Below are 22,430 nucleotides of genomic sequence, written 5' to 3' on the forward strand. Positions count from 1 at the left end.
CCATGCCGTGTTTGGTTTAACATGAAAATCCTGCTTTTACTTTCCACCACATGGTCCTTTGTATTTCTCTGCAGCAGACAAATGTGCAGTGTGCAAGTACACTGTGTACTTGCTCTATACAGCACGCACTAGACCAGTGTGTTCGAATGAAGAGGGTTCCTCTGCTAAGGAGCTAAAACCCTTGTCTTGACACAGACTGTTTTTATACAATTAAAATAAGTGTGGATGTAGCCTTCATGTTGACATTTCCATTTTGTGACAGTGAGTCACCAGGGTGATCAGTATCATTTTCTCGATTTTTCCAGCTCTGGCTCCTCAAAGCTGTTCAAATTGCTATCACAGATCAGTGTCCTCAAATGCCCTCTTGGCATGTAGAAATTCTGAATTTTTAGAATAACTAGGCTTGTAGAAATCTTCGAGATATTATATCCTGCACAATTGTAGACTTTATTAGCAGAGAGAACAGTGTGACAGGAGGTCTTGCCTATGTTTGCAGCTCATGTTTAAAGTCTGCATTTGCAGTACGATGGTCTTCTTGAAAACCTCTCCTCCAACACTCAGTTTCTAAAGTCACCCATACATGAAGCACTGGTTCGCTGCAATGAAGCACTTTTAATAATATGATTAAAGCATTATTATACACCACAGTACTCCAAGTAAGTTCATAGCATTTTGAGGACATGGTCGAGACTCCTGGGAGTGCTTACTGTATGCTGAGTCACACATGAGGGTTTGGGGAGGATATACAGTGAAAGAGTTGACTGGCTTAGCCCAGCAGGTCCTGTAATCCTCCAGTCACATGTCTCCCATTATGTGCCTGGAACTGAAGAATCCAGTTCTGCAGAGCTCCAGCAACCAAAGACACAAAGAGAGAGACGAGACACACAGACAGAGAACAAAGCTTTTTTTTCATCATGTCCTGATGTGGAATCAAGTTACTAGTGTGTATACACGTACAAGATGTTACCACTTATGAAATGTGGTCATAAAAAGGCATGTTAACAGATGCATTCTGTTGAAAATGATCAGCAGTTGGTCACATGTAGAGATTCATGTGACCACCTGGATTAAATTCAACATGCATGACTGTACACTCACTTAAACACACACTCATGCTCCCAACTATTTTTTTATTTTTAGTTTTTACTGTATGCATGTTGCTGTGGTCCGTCAGGCCCCCACAGTGTGGATGGTGTCATTCTATGTGCTCTCTATCTTTGTGGAAGTGTGGAAATGTGACACTGATGCTGCAATAGAGCGTAGCAGCGACCGCCCACTCTTAAAATGCTTTGGGTTTTTGGAACTAAATTTTCCCATGATACATTTTCTCCACTGACATATTAGAAAAATGCAAATAAGAAAAGTTTTAAGCCTGGAACCAGGTCAAGCAGCTACGAGACAAATCGTGACCATAAAATTATTAATTAAAACGGGGTAAAAGTACAAGACAAAATCCAGATTACAGACTAAGTGTAAAGAAACTACACTTGAATTAAACCATCAATAGCATATATAACATGTTACAAAAGGAAATCAATGGCTGCTCTGTCGTAAAATGTAATTTAAAGCTGAACCATCCCATCATAGCTGACACTAATTTAAGCAGTTCTAGGTTCACACTGAGCTCCATTAGATGTGCCTGAGGATTGTGGGTAGTGTAGTATTTCTCCTTGACATCACAAATAGAATGTGTGGTCCTTAAAATGCTGTTGATATCATATACTGTAAATGTATGGCTTCTATGGGATCATGTAATGTAATTTCAATCTCATAGTAATTCTACCTTGGATGGAACCACACAGTGTACAATAATGTGTCCTAACCCGCTACAACTACTGATGCTGCTTCTGATTATCGTTTTATGAGGAAAGTAAAGATAAGCTGATTGCTCTCAATTTACTGAGCCAGGTAGATGAGGATTCACTCCCTCGGCTGGATACCATCCTTTCAGCTTCATGCCTGGTTGCTACATCACCTGGGAGTTTGAGTATAGGGTGAGGTCAACCTTGGAGTACCAGCTCAGCCCCAGTGTCTGTCCTTAGGATCACCTGTTTGTTCGTCACGCCCTAAAGTCCAATGTCCTCCAATGGGTTCATGTTTCCAAGCTTTTCTGCCATCCATAGATTCATACAACAGAGGTTGTGGTCGCCCACCCTGGAGGAGGACTCTAGGAGTTTGTCAATGTCTGTCCAGTCTGCAATCAGCACGAGCCATGCCACCAGGGTCCTGTTGGCCTCCTGCAATCTTTGCCTGTGCCTCATAATCCCTGGTCCCACATTTCTTTGAACTTTGTTACTCACCTGCCACTGTCAAATGGACATTCCACTATCTTAACTGTGGCAGGCCGCTTTAGCAAGTAGGCTCACTTCATGGCTCTGGTCAAGCTCCCCTCCGCCAAGGAGGCAACACTCAACACTTTCAAAGTCTGTTCCTGAAACACAGAAATTTACCAAATAGGTTAAAGGTGACATCGAATGCTTGTATCGCACATATATGTTAGTTATGGAGGTCTACTTACATATATGAACTTGTTTTCATGGTTAAAAACCTACTAGTCGCTGCAAACGAGCCGATCAAAATATCTCCTCACTGACGCTCTCGTCAGCCGCGCTGTTTCAGACCAAAATCACACCCCCAGAACGTGGACTGTGTTGTGATTGGCCAGCCAACGAGAGCTTTCCCTCTGTCCTGTGATTGGCCAGGTACCTGGAAGTGACGTAATTGGTAGGCCAGCTCTCAGATACACAGCTCCCCCTCTGGCACGGTGGATGCTCTGCATCTCAGCAGCTACAACGAGAGTAGTTCTTCTTCTTCTGCGGTTGAATGTACGCAACCGGATGTGCCCGCACCAGGAGGTGCTACGGTGGTGAGAGGAGTGGTGAGGTATACTGATGACAACATCAAACTACGGAAGTGCCGATCCGCTTCGCAGAGCCCAGGAAAACAAAAAAACCCTATTTTCTCAGCAGTGGCTGAACTGTTTGTTCTGAAACTTTAGGGTTTCATAAACGAGGTAATGACGCAGATACACACACAAACGCAGCGTTAATTGGAGCTTCCGGTCTATGTCGCCTTTAAAGAGGCAACAGGCAACTTTCTTGTCCCCAGCAGTTGCTGTTGTTTAGTGACCGTAATAAAGACTCAGCAAGAGCAAGACAGGGGTCAGGACACAGGTACTTTGGGTACATAGTAACATAGTTCCTTTGTGCTGTAAATTGAATTGTCTCTGCCACCGAGACAATGAAAGCTCTGGCTTATAGGGAAGCAATATACATGCTGTTAACATTTTTCTCTTGCACTTACACTGGACAATCAGCTTTCACACCATGATGATTAGTTTAAGCCAAAACGTTGTATATTTCAGCTTTAAGTAACAGTCAATGTATTTTTAAAGACGTGCATTTAGAAAGACTGCACTACTAATTCACCAAATAGCCATGAACAGGAGTCCCAGCGTGTGTGTGGTCCTCAGATCCACAAAGCATTTAAGTAATTGTTACATAAGTAGTATGCTGACTGACAATGAAATGTTTTCTGAGTAAGTCTAAACAGACGGATAGTTTACGGTCAGAATTAAGTATTCACATTAGACCTGAAAATGATCCACTTAGACTTTGTAGTTTTGAAACTCTAATACAGTTGCTACAGTGGTTTGGGAGCAGACCAGAGGGTTCTGGTTATAGGCTGGCACTCTCTGTGCTTGTCTGTCTTTTATTCACATTGGCATAGTAACAGGCCAAGACAGGAGGCAAAGAGGTTTTACTCAGGGAGAGTGAAAAGGAGTTTTTTCAGGTTCTCAGGTCCTTCCACAGTCCAAAAACATGCAGAGGTTAATTGGACACTCTAAACTGACCAAAGGTGTGAATGGTTGTTCATCTCTGTGTTTGCCCTGCAATGGACTGGTGAGCTGTGAAGGGTGCACCCCACATCTCTCCTTATATCAGCTAGGATTGGCTACAGTTACAGTTACAATTATTGTCGCTATTACATCATTATCACTAGATACTGTGGTAGTGTTGATAATATGGGTTTATGTATGTTACATACTTTATGTTTCTGTCCATTTGCACACTTGCAATGAGCATTGTAGCAAAAATCCATATAATAGTTTTACCTTGGAAATTATAAAGAAATGATGCGGTAACAGTACACATTAGTTTAATGTTACCAAGAACTTAATTGGTTATGTGGTTGGCTGCAAAATGTGTCAATTATAGGGCAGCATGAAACATATTTTCAAAAGTAATTAGTTACTTAAATAATTACTTTACTTTTCAAAAACATGATGCACAACTTGAATACGCTATAAAGCAATAGACCTTTCAGAATAATTCTATTTTTTCTGCATGTTACATCATATAAAATTGAATCAAATAAAACTGTCTCTTTTTCAAAACTTAGTTTTATTAGTTTCAATCTTTTAACTTTATGCACATTGTATCAAGCAAAAATGAAATCAAATGCAACAGTCTCTGACTTGAAGAAAATCGTTGAACATTTAAACCTATTTTCTGCGCATTCCACCAAATTTTAATAAAATAAAGCAGGTCTTTCTTCTGTTAACTTATATTTCTGCATTTTCCAGCATATAAAATAAATTATTTTCATGTTTATACTCCTTCATTTGAATAGATGAAATTAAAATACAGCAATAAAATACTGACTGTATTCCGATTAAGTCACCTGTTTAGCATTAGAGGGGCCGTCGGCGGTTTGCCCGGTGGAATTTGATGTGGTAGCTGCAGCGGTCATGTCAGTGGGGGAATCCTGGGGTTTCTCAATGAGTTTCACATTCCTGGGCCGGCTTGCTTGGTGCTTGCTCAGGTTTGAGGTGGAATTTTTTGCTGTAGATAAGTTTTCTTCCCACGCAGAGTGTACAGTGGACACTAAAGTTTTTGTTTGAGTCAAACTCAAAGTAATGTCGGTACTTCCAAGCATCAAACACTGCATGGTCCTGCTCTCTCCCGCACTCCATGTTATCTCTTGTTGATCTGCACACGTGTCTGTTGTTTACCTCTGACGTTGCGTCACTCATAAGTCTTCTTCTTAAGTCTAAGAAATCACGGTTTAGATACGCAGTAACACAGCCTGCTTGCGGGAAAGTTAAAGTAATCTAATTACTCTTTTTGCAACTGTAACTTACTAGTTACTTAATGATAGCATTACAGTAGCGCATTACAGTAGCGCATTACTTCCAGTGCCATTAACACATATTGATCGTTCCTTTAACTTCTTTGTCACTCTTCTCTCATGGTGGTTAAAAATATTTGCTCACTTTTGTTTTCAGAAATGACCAGCCATATGCCATGTGCTGTCAATCAGTTTTTTTATATCCGGTCTAAACACTAACATGACTGCTCTCTGTTTGTCAGCAGATAGATATGAGGAACACTCTATGGATGCAACAACTTCACAACTCTACAAAGAGGTATGACAGCCTTTTTCATTTTCAAGTCTTTGTTATGAATATAAAAATAATAGACATGTTGCAGGTATTTAAAGGGATAGTTCAAGTTATAACTGCACCAGCTTGAGACACGGAGGCTTGACAACATGGCAAACAGCAGGGACACAAGGAAAAACAGCTTTAAGCCACTTAATAAAAGGCTCATTAAATAAAATATACACTTGCTTGTTTGCTATCTATATCACTGAGCGACTGTCTTTTTGCAACTGGAAACTGAACTGCTCAGTCTCTGCACCAATGTTCATAGAGAAAATCAGCAATTCCACATCACTGCACGTACAGGGAACATTGATCTGCTACCTCCATCAATAAGTTCAAATATGTTATTTAATGACGTTGGTGTTTGAAATCCTATGTGTCAGAAACTTATAAAGGCTACATTAAACATACTTCAAAAAAACTTTTTCCCTGTTAAGTTTGAGTGAGTTTGTAGCCTGCAGAAAGCCTTTCCGTGATAGAGTTATAAAATGCAAACCAAATCCATTTGTATTCAAAGCCAGAGCAGCTGAGATCGACAAACATGACTCACTCGTGTTGATTTGTTGACCTCACCTAAAGCTGCTGTCTGCTGTTGTATCAATGAAATCAAGTCTGGGTGGGAAAAATCTCATCTCATCTGCAACACAGATTGTTTCAGTCGTGTTCAGCTCAGCATGCATAGCGCTGCATGCATGTGTGTTAGAGACAGCTGAGTGTCTGCAGGTCTCTGCTGTAGTCAGTCTGATCTTCATCACGCTGACAGGCCTATACCTTTGTTAAAAAGCACAGGGTTTCTACATAATTTGTCTTGGTGATATAACCCAGGCCCATTCCACAACTGCACTGTGTTGACAGCCGGTGACATCGAAGGTAAGGAACAGTTGAACTGGTGCTGGCTGGCTAAATACCAGGCTGTCACACACAATTGCACACATAAGAGTCGAAGCAGAGTTGAAAGAGCCTCTGCTTCAAGTCTTGGGATTATAAAAAGGGGCGATGAGTCCACTGGAATTCATCATAAAACTAAGACTGTTCTGTTTATACCACAGTATCTGTGTAATGTAGGAGCTAAAGCTTTGTTTATTTTCAATCGCTTCAGTGGTTGTCAAGTGGAGAAAAAAACTGTGACGGGACTCTTGGGCTCTGTAGGGCCACTGGAAGTTCTCTTTGTTCCAATGTGACCAACAATTAAGGTTTTATTTGATTTTTACAGGACAGACTTTTGATGATGTTACACTATGGCACGACTAGTAAGCTGCCAAGTGCTTCCTGTGTCCTCTGTTTGATTTCATTTAGTGCCATCTGCTGTTCTAAATAGTGGACTACATTTTACTGCACAGACAAAGACACTGGGATTTAGTTGGTGTTTCTCAAAGTCAATGTTTGCATGGCAACCATTATACACGCAAATGTAAGTTCTCAAGCATGGGCCCCGATTTTATAGTTTTTCTGATTGAGTTCTAACAGTATATTAAAACTCTAAAATTTATAAAAACATAATTACAAAAAACCTCTACATGAACCTTCTCTAAGATTAATCTTTTTTTTTTGTTTTTCCCTTTGTCATTTTTTAATTGTTTTATACTGTTTGAATATGAATTCCCTTCATTACCCTATTTATAGCTTTATAATAACAGAGTACTCGTCTCTTACTTTTCAAAAACCATGCATATACAACATGTATCCTTTAATCCGTAAAATCTCTGTGATAAGGATTTAGTCCTGAAGCATCCTGCACAGTAGAACAGTCCTATAGCATAACATCCTTGACATTTAGTTTGAGAATCCCTTATTGACTTTGAGAAACACCCACTGTCTTGTTCAAGGGTTTTGGGTAGACTGGAAGGTCCGGGTTAGGGTTAGGGCTAGCTACATGGTCTCTTTCTTTGTGGGCTTCATGTCCCTTCAGCAATACTAATATTATGTTTCATCTGAGCATCTGGCTTTCCGAAAACATACTCCGGTGATATTTGTGCTGAGGTATTTCCAGGCTTCTCAACACCTCTTTTAACAATGCGTATAAAAAAAATACTTGGTGTACTCCAAATTATTCACATCTGTCTTAAATTGCAGCCCTTCTTCAATTTAACCAAAAATGGTCAACCAGTACGAAACATCAAATGTTTTAAAAACTGGTTCCGTACAAAGGTTTTTAGGCACTGAAAAATAATGTGTTTTTAATTAAAAAAAATATTATTTGTATCTGGGCTTGCATGACGGCTCAAATGTAATATTTAGTCTATATTAGACCACTCTAAATTGAGTTAAAAGTGATGTGCATTTTACACTACGACCAGTAGATGAAATTGAAGTGTTTAATTTAAACACTAGTCAAAGGCATCAATTTATCTTGCCTTTTCCACTGGAAAAAGAAATGTGTGTCACCTTGTTAACTGCTCACTCTCCTGCACCAAAGCTCATAGAGAAAATCTGTGATTTTACATCACAGTACACAGGGATTTTTTATCCACTACTGCTCCCATGACTAAATTAAATGTGTTTTGGGGGCTTTGGTCATCATCAGATTTATCATTCAGATTTAACTAAGTGACACAAACTCATCCAAAATACATAGCAGTTGACCAGAAACTTTGGTGTCCCTGCTAGCTAAAAATGTTGACTTGCTCTATGTGCTTTGGTGTCAGTACCTCATACAACTACACATGAAAAACCTGAACTGTACTTCAAATGTTTTGTTTTAGTTCTTCTTTCTTTAGGAACACATTCTTCACTTCATTGTTCATGGTATATCTTCTTTCTTCTCTCTTCATTCTCTCATCTCTGGTGGTGGGGGTGACAAAAGAGGAAAAAGGCCAAAAGGCGACTAAGTGTTGACCCCATTGATTTTGAAGTTGGCTGGGACTACCCCGATTCAAGAGGAGGGTCATATCAGGTACAAACAGGACAAATAACCACAATCAGCTTTTTCCCAAACCAAACTAATCTGTATTTCCTTTTACAAAGCAGCCTTTGTCTGTTCCTTTGTCTTCTTTCTGTTTTATGTCTTTGACAAACTGCTTTAGTGGTGGAGGTGATGATATCTCAGGATATTAGTGTTGAACACTGTCATTAGTCATTCTCCTTTTTGGCCACAATACACCAGTTTACTACCAAATGTGCACGCTTGTGTGCACACAGACACTAATACATCTTGTCAGCTCATTAACAGAATATGCTACATAAACCAAATAAAACCCCTGTGGCTGTCATTGTAGAAACACAATAGACTCAAATATCCAGTGATTATGTCTTAAAAGAACATTCAACGCACTGGAAAAGTCATGTTTGCAGTGTTAACACAGCTAACAATAGTGTATAGTCTAGTATATGAGAAGCCATGTTATTAAAACACTAAATGAAAAGGTAGGTTTCCTCAGATGTACCATAGATGCCTTAGATTTGGTCATAACATCTGTCAAAGTGTCTAAGTGATATCGTAATTAAAGAGCTTCATTCAAGGATTGCATAAAAATAATCATTTTGCACCAAACTTAGTGGTGGAATGGGCCAGATCCAGTTAAAGGGTGGATCCATATTCTTCAAAACCAACCAACCAAATTAAATGAGATTCACAGGTTATAATTCACATTCGCGTTGGTTAGCCCTGACTAAATTTGAGAGGGATCTGGTGAATAGAGTAGAATATATTCTTTATTGTCATTGCGCTGGGGAACAGTAAGGAAACTTTGCTGGTAATCCAGATAGCAGCTTAAAGACACCAACAATAATTTAAAATCACTAAAAAGTCATTTGAAATAAGATTTCTGCAGGGATTAAAAAACTAATTTTCACATTTTATATTCCCACCAGATGACACTTTGTTAAATTCCCTAGAAAAGTAATTCAATGGTTGACTTCCTGTTGGCCATAACCAAATGCTCATACTGACTTTTCTTGTGCAGCTTGGCATGATGCACCTTTCTACCAAGTACACCTTATTCCTGCTGCAAGCTATTCCTGCAAACATACTTTTGACCACTAGGCTGCGCTCTTTAGAGACCTGGAACCAGTGTCAGATCGCGATTTTTGCAGGTCCTGATATCCAGTCAAAGTTTGATGAGTTTGACAAGACCTTCAAAAATATGCTCTAAGGGTAAGTGAAAGTAACAAAAAAGATGATGAAAAAGAGGAATAATGACCGCAAGTACAATAGGGCTTCACTGTGGGCTTAAGCCGAGGTATGTGTGCCATTCTAGTTCACTAATCATTAAATTGTAGCTCATTTTATGATGTGATCTGTGTTTAAAGTTACAGTGTGTGACTTACCTAATGGTAATGGAGGACTTATCCACTCAACCCTCCCTTTCCAAAGCACATCAGGGAACTATGGTGGCCTTTGCATACCAGAAAGGATTTATTTTATTTTATTTATTAAGTTTCTGCTTCCAAAAGCAAAACATACACTCTGGCTGGTTTGTCTGTTCAGGCTGCTGTAGAAATGTGGGTCCTTGACCAAAGTACAAATAAAAGGCTTGTTCTATAAGGCTTGTAAAACAAAATTGTTATTTTAAGGTTATTGTATATGTCCTCCTAAGTATACGTATTGTTAATCAAACAAGAATAGCATTTGATTTTCATGCAGACTATACTTTAAATGTAGATGGTTAGTTAACCAATAGCAATCAATTTTGACAAGAATATAACAAGAATGTATATACTGTAGTAGCCAATCTGTGTGCAGCAGTAAATTGTTGACATTTTCAATGTATGTGGCTCAATGCAAACTTTTGTGACGACTCCCTCTCTTACTCTTTTGTTTGTTTTTTTTAAATCCTTGCTCCATCCTCACTGCCAGCCCCAAGACTCCCATGACATCATGATGATGGGTGTCGCTGAGAGGGAGTCGATGCTCGCTGAAGCTGCCATGGCCTCAGTTTTCCACCAGATTACACTGGAGCAACACACAGGTCAGGAATAACTCTGTCAAATACAGCTATAAGTTGTAAATATAGCTGCACTACCACCAGCAAATTAACCTTTACCAATTAACTTTTTTTCAACAGCAGGTAATATGATACAAAGTAATGTATTGCCCAAACTGTAGTTGTAATAAAAATAACTCACACTAAGTTCCATTTTCAGGATAATTGTGAATGGGGAAAATTGTTTATCTTGAAAATGTCGCCTACCAATATTCATGTCGTACCATAACGCTGCTATTTTTACTGTTAATAGCTCTTGTATTTGTTGTTTTTGTTTCACAGTAAATCAGTCGTACACATAATACTGTTTACTTTTTGTTTCTTTGCTGTTTGTGTGTGCAACGTACCATGTATTGTATGTATATGTGGTGTTGTTATCAACTGGTATTGCTAACAATAGCTAGCACGAGTTGCACGACTTCTCACTCCGAGTTCCTAGTTCCAATGTAGACGGAACACAGCACAATACTGATTTATCGTCCAGTCATTCCAGAAAGTCATGATTTGTAATGATCGTATTTAGAATTCTTGGCTTTTACTTTGAAATATTCACTAAAACTATGTGTCCTGTTGCAGTAATATCATGAATGGCAATTCTTTTTGAACAGAATAATCATGATATTCAATTTTCATATCACCCTCTAACACTTGTTTTGGATACCAGACTCAGATATTCCTATGCAAGTTGTGCAAGTTGATTTAACACATTAGTGTTTCTTAATTTGCTTCTTTGATGGAAAAAAATCAATCCTGTCTTCTTGGTGTAATATTGCTTTTTGACCATGTATTTTTAAACCTATGAAACAATTCTGCCTATTTGAACAGGCAGTAAGTCTACAATTCATTAGAATAAATACTAGGCTACCACAGATCTACTCATATTTGGCTAAAATACACAAACACAAACCAAACATTTTATAATCAGTGTCACAGTGTCACATTGACTTAATGAAAGTTATTCTGCAGCCATGCTATAGAGACATGATGATGTCAAAGACATGATAACTCATAACCTGAGTGAAAATTATTGCTCACTTTCTCATATCATATCATATCATGCATGTTTGTTTCTAGATGATCTTGTGTACACAGACAACCCAACCATCCCATCTCGCTCAGTCTCCCAGCTCAGCCACTCCTCCTGTGGCAGTGGGAGTGCAGGGGCTCCCCGGGGCAGCAGCAGATATCTGCCTGGCCCTGATGACACGGAGGAGGAAGAGGAGGACGGTGACCACTGTCAGCATTACCTGTTCTACCACTCTCACCTAGGCCCCTCCAACCACACTTCTCAGGAGAGCCTGAACTCAGCCAACCCCCCACCTCAGGTCTGTAATATGCTTTATATTAATATTTCTCAACTCTGATGTTGCATTGACTTTGCAGCTGCTTTGAGAATCTTGTAAACCCAGCTCACATGGTTTCTCTGCTGTAAAACCTAAGATTCAGTATTCTGTTGGTTGAGAAATGGCTTTCTTCCATACATTTTTGCATGCATACCACACATTAGATACAGTCCTCCCTATATAATTAAAATCCCACTGCTCTCAGATATTCTGTCTGATGTCAATACACTTTATTGGTGTGTGTACAACCCATATGGCTTTTAATGATGGTTAATAAAAGGTTCAACATTTTTTTTTGTGCTACAGTTCATAAAACTTTTTTTTTATCTCCCTAGTATTACAAACTGAAGAAAAACATCTTGAAGCATTTTACATTTGAAGATAGTTTAAGGATAGTGTATTCAGTGGATGGCAAACAAACCAGTGATTTGACTGCACTTACTTGTTGCACTGAGCTCGCCTCAAGAAAATGTGTTGCTTCAGAAGTAAAAGGTAACATCAAACATTAGGTTTATCTTGGAGTATGTAAAATAATGGTATAATCTGTCCTGCAATTAATTGTGGCTTGGAGTCACATTTCTGAAAGACAGCGAGCAGAGTGATTTTCCCTCTGTCATTCCAGGCCTTTGGATCAGTGCATGACACAGACAGAGAGAGAGAGACTCAACACGCTGACACGTTGTGTTGTGATGTAGTGGCGACAGCTGCAAGATCAGAGGATGTTTACATATTGCATCAGTGTCTATTTATGTGATGGCACACTGCTCAGTCCCTGGAAATGATCACAACAACTGTTTATGGTGTGTTCATGAGAAGCAGATAAAAACAGGCTTTGTTGTTTACCATTAGACTGACTGAGTTTCTAGTTGATATCAATAAGGCAAAATAAGTCCTTGTGTTCACGTGTCTTTGAGACGACTCAGACACCATCTGAAAGTCAAAAGGACACTTATCTTGGTTTTTTTTGTGTTGTATGAGATACTTGGGGCCACATGGTTGGAGTAGTGGTTAGCACAGAGAAGACCCAGGTTCGCAACCCAGTCAGAACAAGGCCCTTTCTGGTTGGAGTTTGTATGTTCTCCCTGTGTGTGTGGGTTTTCTCCGGTTTCCTCCCACAGTCCAAAAACATGCAGATTTGGTATTAGGCAAATATACACTGTACATTGACTGTAAGTTTGAGAGTAGGTGGTTGTATGTCTCTAGGTGGTCCTGTGATGGACTGGCGACCTGTTCGCCTTTCGCCCTATGTCAGCTGGGATTGGCACCATCGCCTCCAGCCTCATGTGGAGGATAAAGCAGTAGAAATTGAATAAATGAATGAATGTATGAGGCAGTGACACAAACGCTGTGCAGTAATAGGCATTACATGGCTGAAGGTCAAATATCTGAAGGCCCTGGCATACTTCCACGTACAGTGCCCACAGACCCAACACGCATAGTGCACGTGACGCGATTTGCACCATCAACACACAACGCGCAGGCTGCACATGCAGCCCAAAAGAACATTTTGACTACAAAAAAAGTAGTCGCACAAGGATAGTCATTCGAGCCTTAACCTGGCGACCCTCAAATTGGCTGACATCCCAACTCCTCTGCCCGTCGGACCTTTCAGCTGATGACCTGCTCAAACCAGACATGTCTGAGGGAGCTGTAGCATGGTTCTCTTCTTCTTTGGTAGGAATTTCCTGCATCAACACTTGTACCACCACCCGATGGTGAAGTCAGATTCTACAGCACCCTGAAGCATGCCACGTGTGGATCACCGATAATCTTGTTCTGCAAATCATAATATATTTTGCAACAGTTTGTATAAACGGACTCCGCTTATTCAACAGTGCATGAGTGTGTATGGTGTGTGTGTGGCTGGTTCAACATTCCATGAGTGTGTATGGTGCGATTTATGTGTGTGAACTTCATTCAGTACGCCGGTGCAACAACAGGTCAGTAGTTGAAGTGTAGCACTGGAGTCGTCCATGCATTTGTTATACTACATAGGGTGCTGTTGGATACTACTGCATGGTATTACTTGAGAGTCCAGGTCTGTAACAACCACGATTGCCCAGCTCCCTTACTGATCGCTGATATTGTTAATTTGTTCATGTCAACATGCTCCAAATAAGGCTGAATATCATGCTTAATGTTGTCACTAAGCAAGCCATAAAAAGTATATTGTGATAATGTTTTTCCCCATATTGCCCAGCCTTAACTGAGGTCACACATGAACACTTCTGACTACTGATGGAGGCAGCAGTGAATCAACAACTCATGTGTGCCATGATGCCAAACTGCTGTTTTTCTTTATGGACTCTGGTGCGGGAGATGAGCCTTTCACTAAGTGGCTAAAATCAGCTGTGTCCCTGCTGGCAGCCATGGAGAGCGAGCCTGCTGGGATTTAGATGAAGGGGACACGCACAGGCCAGTTGTCTTTGTCTCTGATATATTTATCTTGTATTTAGCATGTCCTTGTCTTTCCTCAGATCACTAACCTGAACAGACACATATCAACCATTGAGACCTCGTTGAACCTCACAGAACAGAAGGTCACCTCAACGTATGATCAGGTAATCATCATTAAATGTCACAAAAACACATTTGCTGAATTGTCATTGTCACTACATACCCAGCAAACCTCTGAGCAGCATCTACAACAGGCTGGCAAAAACATGTTTACATCTATGTAACTATGGCAACAGGTACTGTTTACTATATTTTCAGATTTTCTTCTATTACTTTTATTGATACACAAAACATGTGCATAAACATTAAAAACACAAGTCATTTTCATTGCAAGTGAAGAATTCATATGACCTCTTCACCTCTGTATTACTGTATTGTATTGTAGTTGGTCTGATTTTACACCTGAACTCAGCAGTCTGACGACTCTCATGAAAGAATACATTTCAGATTTTAAGTTTGCAGCCATGTGTTATGTATGTAGTGTGTTTGTACTTTGACTGAGTCATTCATTCTTTCATTCTCAACTACTTTATCCTCTTGGGGCTTGTGGAGAGCTTGAGCCAATTACATCTTCCACATGGTAAAGTGTGAATTATGGCAGTATTGTTGTTAGCATGACGATAGTGAAGGTTTTTTTTTTACAACATCTTTTATAGTTTCTTGGCATTGGAGCTGTGTTTTATTTAGCTGAAATGTTTTATGGGTGTGTAGCAATGTTTTTGTTCCCCATTCTATAGGTAGGTAGTTATATGATTCGGTCAAATGAAGCAGCATCACACATATAAGAAGTTAGGGGAGGCACACACCGGCTAATGTTCATCATCTTCCTCTCATTAACAGTAATGCCTCATGTGGTTTCAGTTGGGACACATGTTCTGAAATCTACACCAGTACCATCAGAGGTTGAGCCAAAACATGAAAGCAGCAAACTTTAAACAAACACAGTTCTTAAGTTTGTCTTCTAAATAATGGCAATTCTACGTTAAATAAGAGGAATGTTTGTTAGTCTCATGCGCTCACGTGCTTTTCTCATGATGTAACACTGTAAACAACACCATTTGAACACAATATATTTATATACAGGGTCCAGTAGTTTTGATGGTACTGAAATGCAACACAGGAAGACCAAAAAGAGATAGAGATCAACATTGAGGAGGAGTGTGACGGCATTCTCTGCTCAAGACACCAGCACTCATCATTATTATTCATTGTTGACCATGTATTAGGTGGAGATTACACCTAATAGTGTAGCTATATAGCAGCTAACCAAGGTCAGAGTAGAATAATCTCCTCCTCTCCTCTTTTCTCTGTAAATCCTAGTGATGGTTGTGTGTGAAAATCCCAGCAGATCAGCAGTTTCTGAAAAGGCTCAGACCACCCCCTGGTCTGGGACCATCAACCATGCTTGATTCAAAGTCACTGACGTCTACAGGACTAAATGCAATGAACTGCTTACATGTGATTGGCTGATTAGATTAGGGGCCTCAAACTTAAATGACTTTGGGGGCCTCTAGTCTGGTCAGGAGGGGGGGCAGTTTGAGGAAAAAAAAAAACTCAACTGTTCAGTATGAATGGGCAATGTTATCTAAAAATGATATCTTGATATTCCATTATGATATAACAAAACATATTTATTATGCAAAATGAACGCAAATACCAAAACCAGACAAAAATAAAATACAATCAAAAAATGTAATCAAAAATAACATGTAGACAACTGTAAGAAAAAAAAACTAGACATGGTTACATATAATTTAACTGTTGAATGGAATACATTGAATAATATGATAAATATAACACAATGTAATATTATGATAAAACATTGTTAACACATGCACTGTGTATACTTGGAGGACGAGGTCAGAGGCCAGTTTTCATTAGTAAGTGGTGGGCCGCTTGAAATTGACTTGGGGGCCACATGTGGCCCAAGGGCTGTGAGTTTGAGACCTCTGGATTAGATAGTTGTGTTAACAAGCAGTTAAACAGAACTAGGTTGCCTAATACATTTTCATAAGTCATATTTGTTTCGTGACATCATTTTAGGCTAATTGGAGCATTTGAGGAGCCCATGGTTATTTACAGTCAGTGGAACATTTATCTTTTTTCAGAATATAATCTCTGTCGTGTTCTTACACACCAACCAGGCCTCTTCAACTCCAAACAGCGACTCTCCTCTTCCTCAGAGTGAAGGCGTGGACCTGGAGGAGCAGCAGCTCAGACAGAAGCTGCGTGAAATGACCAACAACATAAGTGACCACAGCCTAAGCTCAGATGAGGACGAGCCCAAAAGGCCTCATTCGTCACATGAGATCACAGCATGGAGGAGCCTAGATGGGGATGTCCGACCTTCCAGAATCCCAACCAGACCTACATCCAGAACAAGCATCATGGACTTCAGAGTGGGGGAGCAGCCTCAACAGAATGACTCTCAGAAGGTAGTGTCACAGCCCACAGAATTCAATAATCAAAACATCATTTCAGGAAAATGTAATCCTTTATCTATATATGACCATTTGTACTTATACTACGACCAAGTTTAATCCCCAAATGTTCATTACGAAATATATGTTGCACACCTGGCCACAAAAAAACCATCCGATTCCACACCAACTCTGCCAGAATCCAACTTGAGCACACACTGTTGTCATAGATCAAGTCACTCAGCCTCAGCATGTATTTCTTTTCTTTGTATTCTGACCACATCCCAATCTTTCGGAAACTACGCCTGAACTGTTTTTACGAGCATTTCTCTCTTTCCAAAATAACATAACTACAATGCTCTGGTGAGGAATCTATTTTCACCACCACTGTCACTTTACTACAAGCCAGTTCAAAGTCTCTCTCTTAAGGACTGAAAGTATGACATAACACAGAAGAAGAACTCACAGAGCCTCCATAGCATTGCTTCTTAGATTAGATTTCACATGTGGGACTTTAAATTATTAGAAGTTTAAATACATAAATCTACATTTCATCAACACTTGTACATATGAAAAAAAAATGTAATGTTACATTTTGGCACATGGTTTTGTTCAGTATGTGTCATGTCAATATTTCTAAAGTGAAGTATTGGTGGGAAAATTCTCTCTGGGAGGTGGAGGGGTCAACTTAGCAAGCGAGGGCAAGATCTCCACAATAGACCACATGTTGCAAGATTTGATTTGTAGACTATGAATGTGAGAGTATGTTGACACTATGAAGGAAAAAAAACATTATCTTTTATCTTTTATCTAGCATTAATTAACAGGAAATGGTAGTCCTCGCTGTCATTTCCTAATTTCGCTACAAGCTGCAATAACGCTGGTCTACACATTTGTAATATGCAAATAATTATTGTCATTTTGGTTCCAAACCATGAGCTCACATGATCACATGTGGTTTGCCGAAACATACAATAGCAACATATGATCCCAGGAGACTGGGCCAGTATTTCTCAACATGCTTATCCACTCCAACAGTTAACTCAAAAACAGATGTTTTATTTATGAATGTGCTCTGTTTTGTCATTTTTTTCTCTTGCAGATTTTTCACTTATCAGTTCTCAAATGGAGATAAAAGTAGAGCAAACTTAAGACCAATCTTTTTGACCTGGCTTTTACCCAACCTTAATTATCTGAACCCTTTGATTTCATTTTAGGATCTGACACAAATGATCCACCCTTTAGTCTCCTTTAATTGTATAACTTACTGCACCTATTATTGTGTCACGTTCTAGTTCAGGGATGCCAAACTCAAATGACCTGTGGACCAATGGGTCAAGGTCGGGTCAAGAGGGGACTGGACTATAGAAAAAAAGCAGTAAAATAACTGTTTCGTGATGATATTTCACAGAATGTAGTATTCTATTCTGTCTATGTTCTATCCCCTCGCTGGCAGCTGTGCCTCAGCCACACGTACTGTCTTTAAAGAAGAGGAGGTCACAGGCCATGTTTGCATTATAACATGATATGAAGTGGTGGGCTGCACATGGCCCACTGGGCTTTTCGTTATTTAAAAAAAAGAGATTATTTTACCTCCTTTGCTGATTACCCTTTAGTATCTTCGCCCTCAGTGTTTTCCTTTGCGGCTGTTTGTGAGTTCCATGATAGTGTTTTGCCTCACTTCCTACTCTTCCTCACTACTGTTTTAATGCTGATCTGTTTCCCATGATCGTGTTTCTATCCTGTGAAGCACTTTGAGATGCATTGCCTTTTTTTTGGATGACAGCAGAATAAAGAATTACGAGCAAAAAAAGCTTTTGTGAATAACACAAAGCTGCTGTAGTAGAGCTGCAGAATAAAATACAAAGCTGGAAAAGAATGAAATTTGTCCCTTTAAGGGCAAGGCCAAAGTTATTATAATTTACCCTAAGGGATTTCAACCAGTCCAACTGTTGTGAGTCAGAGCCAGAAATATCAGTCACGTGGTGGCAAGACATTTGAAATCAGGGCACAAGTTATCTTTCCTTCTATTCTCTGGGTTCTGCCTTTACACATTTCTGGATGTCCTCACCACGTATCCTCTGAGGGCCATTAATTTGAAACTAACTGTATTAAAAAAAAATGTCATAAGTATTTAATCAGATTGTGTGTGAGAAACAAATGGCCAAAGACTTCTCCATGTTTCTTTTGTAGATTAACCATATGGCGGAGAACGTGGAGAGGAAGTTGCACCACAGAGAGGAGTCAAACTTCAGAGGCTCGACAGCTTTACTTGTCAAACTAGAAGACCAGGTAGCTCAAGCAGCTGCTAACGTCCAGAACGCCCAGAGCGAGGTAAAAAAAAAAAAAAAAAAAAAAAAAGAGTATGACAACTTAAACAGCATAATGAAATGGTTTTAAAGAGTCAATAAGGAGGGAACACATTATTCTTTTCCTCTCAAGGTGTCTTACATAGAGAACAGGATTGCTGCTCTGAATGCCTCCGGTGTGCCTGTGGACCGCAGGAGAAGGGTAAAGACCTGTCATTTTCTTTAAAGGTGTTTATTTTATGTAGAGTCAAAGACTCAGAGCTGTTTAAAGCAGAACTATGCAGGATTGTTACCCTAATTTAACAGCTTTGGATTCATTGTGTTGGTTAAAGACCCCCCTCCCCCCACTGTCTGTTAGTGGAAAACCTTGCAAGATCAGGGCCAGAGTCCTCAGAATCAGGAGGTCTCGCGAGAAACACCAATTGCTTCACTACACACACACACACACAAACCCCCTAGCCAGGTACCTGCTATAAGATCAGCTGGCTTAGCTGAAAACAGATTCACAAGGCCAGGAGAGGTTGATGGAGGGGAGTTTTTATGACAGTGAGGATAAAGCAGTAGGTGATGGATGGATGGGTGTTTATGGTGGTGTCGCAAAAACATGTTGTCCGAAACTGTCGGGGGAGCTCTGTAAAGAAAAGTGACCAAACTTGCAAAGTTCTGCTTTGAATATACCTGATGAAAATCTTTGCTTACTTAAAATACCTTTTCCATCAGTGAAAAATCAAACAAGTAGACACACTGGACTTAATTATCAATCTATTTTAGAAGAGATTTAAACTTAATGTCTTGGATATGCAGTTCCGTGGCTCCACCCCTGTAAATTTGAATCTAAGTCTATAAGAGCATGTGTCTCCAAAGCAGGTCTGTCTTTGATGAATGACTCTATTCTCCAAAGTGCCATTCCCACATTCTTACATCTTTTTCTTTGTCTTTCTGTGTGTCTCTCACTCCGGGGTTTTGAAGTCTGCGATCCCGATCCAACCACAGAGACTTTCCCACATCAACCCAAGTAAGAATCAGCACTGACATCTTTACCTTGTTAAAGTCAAGAACATGATGATCTACTTTATCTGGAATAGTATCTTCCAGTTCTCAGTGTGTTGACTGATTGAATAGTTCATGCAGGATAGTGGTTGTTTCTCAAGGAATAAAGTAACATTTCATTCACAGATGTTCAGGTGTTCAAGTGCTACTGTGGCAGCTCAGTTGTCATCAGTGGAAGGCATTGTTTCCAATTAACTTTCTCCTTCATAATAAAAGAAACAGCACTGACTGTTCCCAGAGTGAATTTTGAAGTTTGGATGTATAAGATACTGACACATATGGTGTGTTTACACCAGCTCGACTCGCCTTGGCACAGCACGGTTAAGTTGTGTTCCATTAGCATAGTACCTGGTACCTGGTCTGGCGAGGTTCCAAGCAAGCTGATGCTATGCGTGATGTCGCCAGACTGCCAGCTACTGATTGAGTGCTGTCACAGTGCTGTCGTCAGACTGTGCTCCGGTCATGGAAGTACTGAACAAATAGTTTTAATTAACTGATTCTAATGATTCAGTTACTTTGCAAGTCACTCATCACTTGTTTGTCTTATTCTGGTTCTCAACATGGGGCTAGATTTTCCTCCAGCCGTCGTGTTTGTAACACACGAACTGCATGCTGACAATTAAAGCAGCGCCATGCACTTCTCCTTTGTCCTCCTGCTCCTGCTCACACATGGATGTACAATATAGTTGCTGTTTGTCTCCAGGCCAGGTGGACAGATTTGTGAGGAACTCCCACTACAGGGGCTCCCTGACACAGAGGAACGCTGTGAACAAGCCCAAGACCAGGGCGGCCTGTGCGGTATGACCCCACCCTGTGGTGCTGAGTGTTGTGAAGAGTTCATTTCCAAACATGACAGAAGAACTAACCATTTGAATAATAGAGGAAATTCGGACGCAGCAGGATGTTACTCTGACTTTCAGCCGACTCACATGTACATGGTGGAGGCATGGAGGGTCTGTTGTATATGACTGCACCATATACAACACATGCAAGTGTCGCTAATGTTGCTTCTAATTTTGGACATGAACTCTTTGTAGCTTGGTGTCACCTGGTGGTGGGCTTTTAGTTGGGCTTAGTTGTGGTTTTGAATAATGAAATTGCTTCTTCCTGTTCAATCAAGGACACGCAAGATCACACCTGCTTCTAACGATTAGAATTTCCATTTCTGATTTTCTATTTACGATCTGAAACCAATTTTTAAATACTTCTTTAATCCTTCAAATTTGGCATGGTAGTTAGTTACACATTTTTCTGCGGGGTGACAAAGTCAGAGGAGACATTTTTTACACTTTACACACACTTTAAATAACACAAGGTTAGTAGCTTGACTGCTAAGATATAAGGGAATACTGCTACTGATGTTTCTGTGCTTCGGTCTGGAGCAGTCCAGGATCAAATCACTGCCGTAGTAAACTTCCCTGTGATCTGTGTATTAATACAAGTGTTCAGCCTCCAAATTCATTCAATTCATTCATAAATGCATTTTCAATGTGTTGTCCGATTCCATTCCAAAAAATACATTCAGATACATTCTCGCTTGGAAACATGTGGCCACATTCTTTTACATGCATGAATGAAATGAAAATCAATTAAAGGCTGACGTCCTCACATCAGTATTGTTGTGCTTCTCAGGAGCCCAAACATTACAATATCAACAGCGCACAACAAATGATTTGCTTTTCCAATGGTTTGAATCTTATTTCGTAGCGCAGCTGTGTGCATAGTGTGTTGATTCACTCAGGCCCTCTTGACAATTCGTGCGTTCCCTCTTTCTCTCTGCCCGTCACACACTGAACTTCAAGCAAATACACTTAAGTTGTAACAGACAACATTTGGTCTTTTCAAACAGAGAATACATTCGTGTGTGTACTGGGAGAAGTGAGATCCAGACACTTGTGGTCACAGGAGAAGCATTCAGGACATTGTCAAAAACCTCCCAATATTTCTTTCCTGTTCCACATATTGGGGATTTTTCCAGTTTACAAAGCAATATGTGGAAATATGGAAGTAAACAAAATATAAAGTAAGTAAGTTAATCATTTATTGTGAATAAAAAGAGATACTTTATTGCTAATCTGACACACATACCGCAGTATTAAATACCTTAATTGGAATGATCCATTAAAAAGTCATACCAGATAAAACCTGTTCAATTATGTTTCTCTGACTGAGGAATTCATTAATTTTGTTCCAGCTGCAAATTCCTTATTACATTTGAACAGACAAACATAACACTGTCCTCCTGTGATCACATCTGTCAGGGCAGATGTCACTAGCCGTTCTGAATAACTATGTGAACTTTTGAAACAAAACAATGGACAAAGTGTGTTTCCTTTGGGTTTATTCTGATTTTATTTCTTCAGCAATCACTCACAATCGCACACAATGATTCACAAATCATCAGCAGGTTTATAATGAGATTCTGTTCCCAATGATAACAGAAACACTTACAATAAATTAACCCAATGAAAGCATGGAATGAC

At 39.8% G+C, this 22,430-nt stretch overlaps 1 protein-coding gene across 1 annotated transcript in view; it reads left to right on the forward strand.

The window, feature by feature from the left end:
- The window catches only part of LOC131455406 (melanophilin-like), a 44,838-nt gene that overhangs the window by 20,511 nt on the left and 1,897 nt on the right, over positions 1-22,430 (forward strand). Inside the window, exons 5-14 of the mRNA XM_058623012.1 lie at positions 5,373-5,428; positions 8,250-8,339; positions 10,242-10,353; positions 11,443-11,693; positions 14,189-14,272; positions 16,313-16,603; positions 18,782-18,922; positions 19,031-19,099; positions 19,867-19,912; positions 20,651-20,745. Of these exons, the coding sequence (XP_058478995.1) occupies positions 5,373-5,428; positions 8,250-8,339; positions 10,242-10,353; positions 11,443-11,693; positions 14,189-14,272; positions 16,313-16,603; positions 18,782-18,922; positions 19,031-19,099; positions 19,867-19,912; positions 20,651-20,745 (1,235 nt within the window). The remainder of the gene's footprint in view (positions 1-5,372; positions 5,429-8,249; positions 8,340-10,241; positions 10,354-11,442; positions 11,694-14,188; positions 14,273-16,312; positions 16,604-18,781; positions 18,923-19,030; positions 19,100-19,866; positions 19,913-20,650; positions 20,746-22,430) is intronic.

The sequence above is a fragment of the Solea solea genome, chromosome 2 (genome assembly GCF_958295425.1).
Source record: "Solea solea chromosome 2, fSolSol10.1, whole genome shotgun sequence".
In the NCBI taxonomy this organism is placed as follows: Eukaryota; Metazoa; Chordata; class Actinopteri; order Pleuronectiformes; family Soleidae; genus Solea; species Solea solea.